The sequence below is a fragment of the Rhincodon typus genome, chromosome 7 (genome assembly GCF_021869965.1).
Source record: "Rhincodon typus isolate 14 chromosome 7, sRhiTyp1.1, whole genome shotgun sequence".
In the NCBI taxonomy this organism is placed as follows: Eukaryota; Metazoa; Chordata; class Chondrichthyes; order Orectolobiformes; family Rhincodontidae; genus Rhincodon; species Rhincodon typus.
The window spans coordinates 15486284-15492898 of NC_063338.1; the positions used below are offsets into that span (position 1 = coordinate 15486284).

The 6615-nt window shown below is 42.9% G+C and overlaps 1 protein-coding gene across 2 annotated transcripts in view; it reads left to right on the forward strand.

Moving 5' to 3' along the window:
• The first annotated feature begins 739 nt into the window (after positions 1 to 739).
• LOC109912695 (UDP-glucuronosyltransferase 1A1-like) overlaps positions 740 to 6615 on the forward strand; it is a 10394-nt gene continuing 4518 nt past the window's right edge. For both annotated transcript variants that reach the window (XM_020512131.2, XM_048599466.1), the window contains exons 1-3: positions 740 to 1780; positions 2356 to 2487; positions 5506 to 5593. In XM_020512131.2, the coding sequence (XP_020367720.1) occupies positions 929 to 1780; positions 2356 to 2487; positions 5506 to 5593 (1072 nt within the window). In that variant the 5' untranslated portion in view covers positions 740 to 928. The remainder of the gene's footprint in view (positions 1781 to 2355; positions 2488 to 5505; positions 5594 to 6615) is intronic.

A 6615-nucleotide genomic window follows, 5' to 3' on the forward strand; every position in this document is an offset into this window, starting at 1 on the left:
TAGATGCTTTGAATTGTCATGGTTAAGGTTTTGGAATTCATAATCAGGGAAAAAAATTCATCAGGCTCTTGGAAAAATTTGTATTACTGAAAGAGAACCAGCATAGATTTGTTCAATGCAAACTAATGTAATTGAATATTTTGATTATGTAACAGATAAAGATGAAGACAATGCAGTAGATGTTGACTGTATGGATTTTAAAAAAAGTGTTTGACCATTTACCACATTAAAGACTGATTAATAAAATTGAGGCTAACAGAATAGGATGATCACTATCCAGTTGGATTTTAAAAATTTGACTTCTGTGATTGCGGGAGGAGTGCAGTAGTTGTGTGGAGCTGGCATTGAGACTCACAGCAGAACAATGGGGGACATGTTGCGGTGGATTTCTGAAGCTGTGGGAAGGTCTCTCAGTTGGGCTCCATGTTTTGGTTTTTTAAAATTGTGCAGCCAAACCTATCACAAATTGAACAGTCTGCTGGAGGGTATTGTCAATTTTGCATGGTATTTCTCAACCTTGTTAAACATTGACAGGTTCGCTTTGAATTTAATCAGGGTTTGTATTTCAGATTGGGGAAAACTGTCATTAATCATTAGCCCTTCAGTTGGAGTAAAGCTCAGTGTTGCTTTAACTCATTATCTTGAAATCATTTTACACCTCATACAGAATAACTGAGGTTTTTTTGTTAAAAGGGCATTCGGGATCCTATGTGTGTACCTTTGGTCTTCTTTGAAATCTTACGGCTGGGAATTAGATGGTGCACAAATGGTTAAAGGCTGATGACTTGCCAGCACATAACAGCTCTGAGATAGGAACAATTCCAAGGTGCCTTGTGCACTTCATCTCATTTGGCAGCGAGTCTAAGTTGAGCCAAAACTCACTACTGCAAGCCCTGTGCTGGGGGTACGAAGTTTTCAACTTTGTGAAATGGCTTTCACCTCTCGCAGCTTGTGTGTGCTGGGATTCCTGCTGTTTCTATTCAATGGCCTGTGGAGACTGACTGAAAGTGGAGAGCTTCTGGTGGTGCCAGTGGACGGGAGTCACTGGCTAAACCTCAAAACTCTGATGGATGAACTTGGGAAAAGGGGCCACCACGTGGTCGTTGTTATCCCCGAGATCAGTTTGAAAATGGGCCCATCGCCTCACTACACAGCCAAGGTATACCCAGTGCCTTACAGCAAGGAAGAAATGAACAGCGTCAAGCCTGCCATCTTCACCAACGTGTCTCTGGTCAAAAGAATCCGCACTACTTTTGAAAAGACAAGTCGTCTTCAGCAGTTCCTCCTGAAGACCTGTGAGAGCCTGCTGTACAACAAGGAACTGATGCAGGAGTTGACGGAGCAGAAATTCGACGCTTTGCTGACTGACCCCTTTGTGCCCTGTGGTGCCATCGTTGCGGAGTATCTTTCCCTGCCCACGGTCAACCTGCTGCGAGGACTCCCTTGCGGTTTGGACAGTTCAGCCACACAATGCCCCAGGCCACTCTCCTACGTGCCAAATGTTTTCACCAGGAACACCGACCGAATGACCTACCTCCAAAGGATTAAAAACTTGTTGGTTGGCTTAACGGAGCCACTGCTGTGCTGGTACATCTACTCCCCTTTCGAAGAGCTGGCCCAGAGGTTCCTGCAGGCAGATGTGACCCTGGTCCAACTGCTGAGTAAGGCCTCCATCTGGCTGATGCGTTACGACTTCACGTTCGAATCCCCAAGACCCCTGATGCCAAATATGGTGCTAGTGGGCGGCATCAACTGCAAGGAGAGAAAACCTTTATCACAGGTAAGGGCACCATTCATGTGGGTGAGGAGCGATGTTTACCACAGGGAGGAGCAACATTGCACCAACATACTTTATTCATAAAAGGAAACCTTTATGTACATACACAGTTAATAAAGCTGTTCAGATCTATCCCGTCTTTACTTACAGGGAAGAAAACAGACAATGGGGTTCGGCTATCTCTTTACTTACAATTAATCTGTGGGCATTTGTCTGAAGCATGGGGAGGGCCTGGTAACTGAACGGACCCCAATTGTACTTTGGCAGGAAGACCTCAGGCAGTGGCCTTTCCCCACTGCATCTCGGACCCACGTCCCTCAGCACATAGTCCTGGACCTTGGAATGTGCCAGTCTGCAGCACTCGGTTAGGTTGAGGTGAGGGGAAGCCTTTCCCAAAGGATGGGGCACCATTGGTGTGGGTGGGGGGTCGGGGGGAGTCCTTGCCAACAGGAAAGGACACCACTGGAGAAACTGATGCAAAGTTGGCAACTTGCCTAACTTTCTTTGTTATTTAGGTAAAAGGAAGCATTTCAATTAACCTTTGTCTTAAAGTAAAATTCCCATTTTGTACGTGACAGGAGTTTGAAGAATTTGTGAACAGTTCCGGAGAGCATGGAGTTGTGATCTTCTCCCTTGGGTCAATGGTGTCAGAAATACCGCGTGAGATTGCGGATCGGATTGCAGCTGCTTTGGGCCGAATTCCGCAGAAAGTGAGTGTGTGATAATTCTGAAGTGCGCTGATATTTTTTTAAAAAAGTCATTCCCACAGATCAAGAAAGATCCTTTCAAGAAAAATGATCAGTTGCAGCTTCACCAGACTGGCTTGTGAGTTCACAGCTCAGTTTGAAGGTCAGTGCTTTCAGACTCACAGCAGAGATGTGGGCACAGGCTAACACAGCCAGTGCAGTACAGAAGGAGTGCCACACTAACAGGTACAGTGTTTGACGTGGAAGGTTAAGTAGAAATCCTGTCTGCCTGCACAGGCAGATGTAAAATATCCAATGGCATTTTGGAGAAAACCGACATCCTTCACCTGAAATGTCAGTCCCTCTACCACTGATCTACAATGGCAACAATGTGTACCAGCAGTGGCTAGAAATTCACCGCAACAACTCACTACAGCTCTCTCAACAGCAACTTCCAAACCCGCAAACTCCACCACTTGACCATAAGTTGATGCCGCATAAAAGGAGATTGTTTGGCCCGTTACATCTGTGCCAGCTCCCATTTGGCTATCCTTCATTCTTTCATGGCATGTGAAAGCTCCTGGCAAGGCCGACCCTGAAAACCCACTCCCAATGGTCTGAGAGAGGGTGGTGGGGAGCTACCAGCTTGAATCGCTGCAGTACATACAATGTAGGGACAGTACACAAGGTATGGGGACACTTCTGCTGGAATGTGAGGTCCAGAATTTTGACCCAGTGACCACGAAAGGCCGGCAGGGGATAGTTTCAAGTCAGGGTGGTGTGCGCCTAGGAGGGGAACTTGCTGTTTATGTTCCCAATGCATCTGCTGCCCTTGTCCTTCACAGTGGTCAAAGTCCCGGCTTTGGAAGGCATGGTCTAAAGAGGCTTGGTGAATTGCCACAGTGCATCTTGTAGATGATACATGCTGCTGCCACTTTGCATTGGCAGGGAATTCTGAAGGCGGTGGATGCGTTGCCAATCAAGCGGATCCCTTTGTCCCAAATGGGGACAAGCTCCGTGAGTGTTGTGGCTTGCTCTCCTCCATAACCTGCAAATGTCTCCCTTCCAGTACAGCAAACTTTGTTTTAACTGGCACCTTAAATAAACAGTCGCTCTTGATAAACCGGCAAAAAGCTATACATCAAATATTGGACGCTCACTGTATTATCGCAACCTTTGCAACATCTGAGTAGACACTTGAGGGTGCGAGTGAGAAGGCACTTTGCTGGTAAGTTCCATTTAAGGCAAAGCTGCACTGTTGTTTAAGTGATTTATGCTGTAAATAAAGTATGACAGTGATGTGTGCAGCCCTTGCATTATGTTTCTATGACTTAGTATGTGGTTGAACCTCTTGATCAGCCGGAGTATTTGATTGACCGACACACTCCTGGTCCCAAAGGTGCCAGTTAACAAAAAAGTTTTCTGTACTTCTCCAATTCCCTTTTGAAAGTTAGTATTGAATCTGTTGCTGTATGGGGATAAATTCCTCAGAAGGTGAGTGAGTTGGAACACTGAGGCTCTTTGTAGATATGTTCTAATCAATCTGTTCAGAGAAGTTAGGGTAACACTTCTGGTGGAGGTGGGACTTGAACACAGGTCTCTTGGCCCAGAGGTAGGGACACTGCCAAGACAGACCCTCTGAGTCTGTCCGTACACTTATCTAAAAATTGATTTATACAGGATAATGATTATATATTCAAATCAAATTATAAACCAACTTTCCAATCTCACTAAATTGTCTGGGGAAATCATCTTCTCTCTTCCAACACTCTTGTCAGTGCATTTCCAAGTCATTGTCGAGCTGGAGAAACACAGCAGGTCAGGCAGCATCAGAGGAGCAGGAAAGTCAATGTTTCATGTTTACACCCTTCATCCTGATGAAGGGTATAAATCCAAAACATCGACTTTCCTGCTCTTCTGAATCTGCCTGACCTGCTGTGTTCCTCCAGCTCCACACTGTATTGATTCTGACTGCAGTATCTGCAGTTCTTGCTTTCTCCATTTCCAAGTCACTACCATTTGCTGCATTAAAAAATTTGCTTCCTTACAACCCTCTTTGTGCCTCTTGGCCATCAGTTTATATCTGTTACCCATTGTCCCTTTCCTTTGTCTTTTACCCTTTGTCCTTTCACCTATTGGGAACAATTTTCCTTGTTCTACCTTATTTAAACCTGTTATTATCAAGTTCACCTTTGTCAAATCTCCCCTCAATCTTCTTGGCTCCAAGGAGCATCTTTAAGCTAACCTCATATCTAAAATCTCTCATCCTTCGCGCCATCCTGGTTAATCTCCTGTGCACTAAAATCTGAGGCATGGACTGCGAAAGCACGGAGAATATTTTGAAACTTTATCCATCACAGGTTAGGCCACAGCCTTGAATATTGTGTCCAATTCTGCGTAACTCGCATTCTTAAGGGTTTGGAGCAAATGGGGAAGATAGAGTAAAATGACAGTAACTGGAGATTTCAGTTATATGGAGAGATGGGAGAAGCTGTGCTTGCTCTCCTTAGAGCTGAGAATATTCATGAAAGATTTAATCAAAGTACCCAAAATCTCATCATTGCTAAATACCAGAGGATTAAACACTGGTTGGGCAGAGTGCAGTTATAACTTTTTCTACTGAGTTTTAATTCCAGTTCACATTTCACAAATGACCTATCCTCTCCCAGTTATTTCTCCATTAATATAGAATCATCACCCATTCCCGATAGTTACATTTGGTCTAAGGCATCCCTGGCAGACTTTACTAGATGGTAACTCAGTGATAGAAAAGACATCTGATGATTTCAAGAGGAAATTGGATGAGCTCATGAAGGAAATAGATTTGCAGGACTATGGTAAAAGAATAGACAGAGTGAGACTGACTGGATTTGCCAAACAGAGAACTGACATGGATTTGATAAGTGGAATGGCCTCCTTTGGTGCAATTCTGATTCCATGGCACTTGTTCCCTCCCCAATTCACAGTCTTTCTTTCTTTTACTATCTCACCATTTTTAATGTCCTTTCTGGTAACCCTCCATTGTTGTCTCTTTTTTAAAAGGTCCTGTGGAGATATACTGGAGATCCTCCTGCAATGCTGGCATCCAATACAAAGTTATTAGAGTGGCTCCCACAGAATGATCTATTGGGTAAGATTATTATCTGGGTTTAACCAACATGATGTAAGATCTGTGACTTGTGTATACTTTAATATCATTTAGTTTATTAGTTCAGTATTTTTGAATCCTATTTTTTAAACCAATATGAGAGATTGTGTGCCTGGAGTGATAATAGGAATTTGCTTGTGTTAAGAGTTTTGCATTAGACAGACTTCAACATTGATTAGCATTAGTTTGCTTTCGATTTAGAAGAATCAGGAATTGATTCTCTTTTGTTTAGGGAAGAACACATAGTATGGAAGATTTTTGCTTTCAGTTCATGGAAGTCTTGATTCAACTTAAATGTGAGAGCAGTCTCTCTTGGAGGAAGGAGTCCATTCAGAACAATAGGAATGGGTTACCTCAGTGCAATGATTTCACTTTGGAAATTCCAGACCTAAGTGTTTGACTAGAACCCTGAATGGCTTATTTGAAGCTAAGAAAGCCTAAGCTGAGTTGGTGACTAATTAAAGAAGACACTATCAATCTCTCAAGATCAGGAATTGAAAGCAATGGTTAAATCAAACCTATAGATGTGACAGAGAAGGGAATTCTGACTGGTATTTGAAAGTGATGACATTGGGATAGATGGAATTGTATTTTACTGTGCGTTTCAATATCTTTCAAATTAGGCTATATGAAAACAGTTGGGGATGTTTTAATTTTCTTTTCTTTTACATAATAAACTTTTATTTGTGAAAACCAAATCTGCAGTATTGCATGTTTGTGCTTCAGTAAAAGACTACCTTGTTAAATATTTAAAAAATCAAAATTTGATCTATTAGGCAGATTTCAGTCTGGGTCTCCAGTCATAATATCAGCTAGAATCAGAACACTGGCTAAACAGCAGAAAGCTTGGTTAAATTAATGTTTGACCAACTGGTTAATTGTGTTTTGGACTGTTACAGGAATTCGTGCTGGGTTTCTCCATTTTCCATTCATATACAGTGAGTTAGACGTAAAGACAAGTAGGCTTGTATTGGAGATAACAAGGTGAACACAGCAGGCCAAGC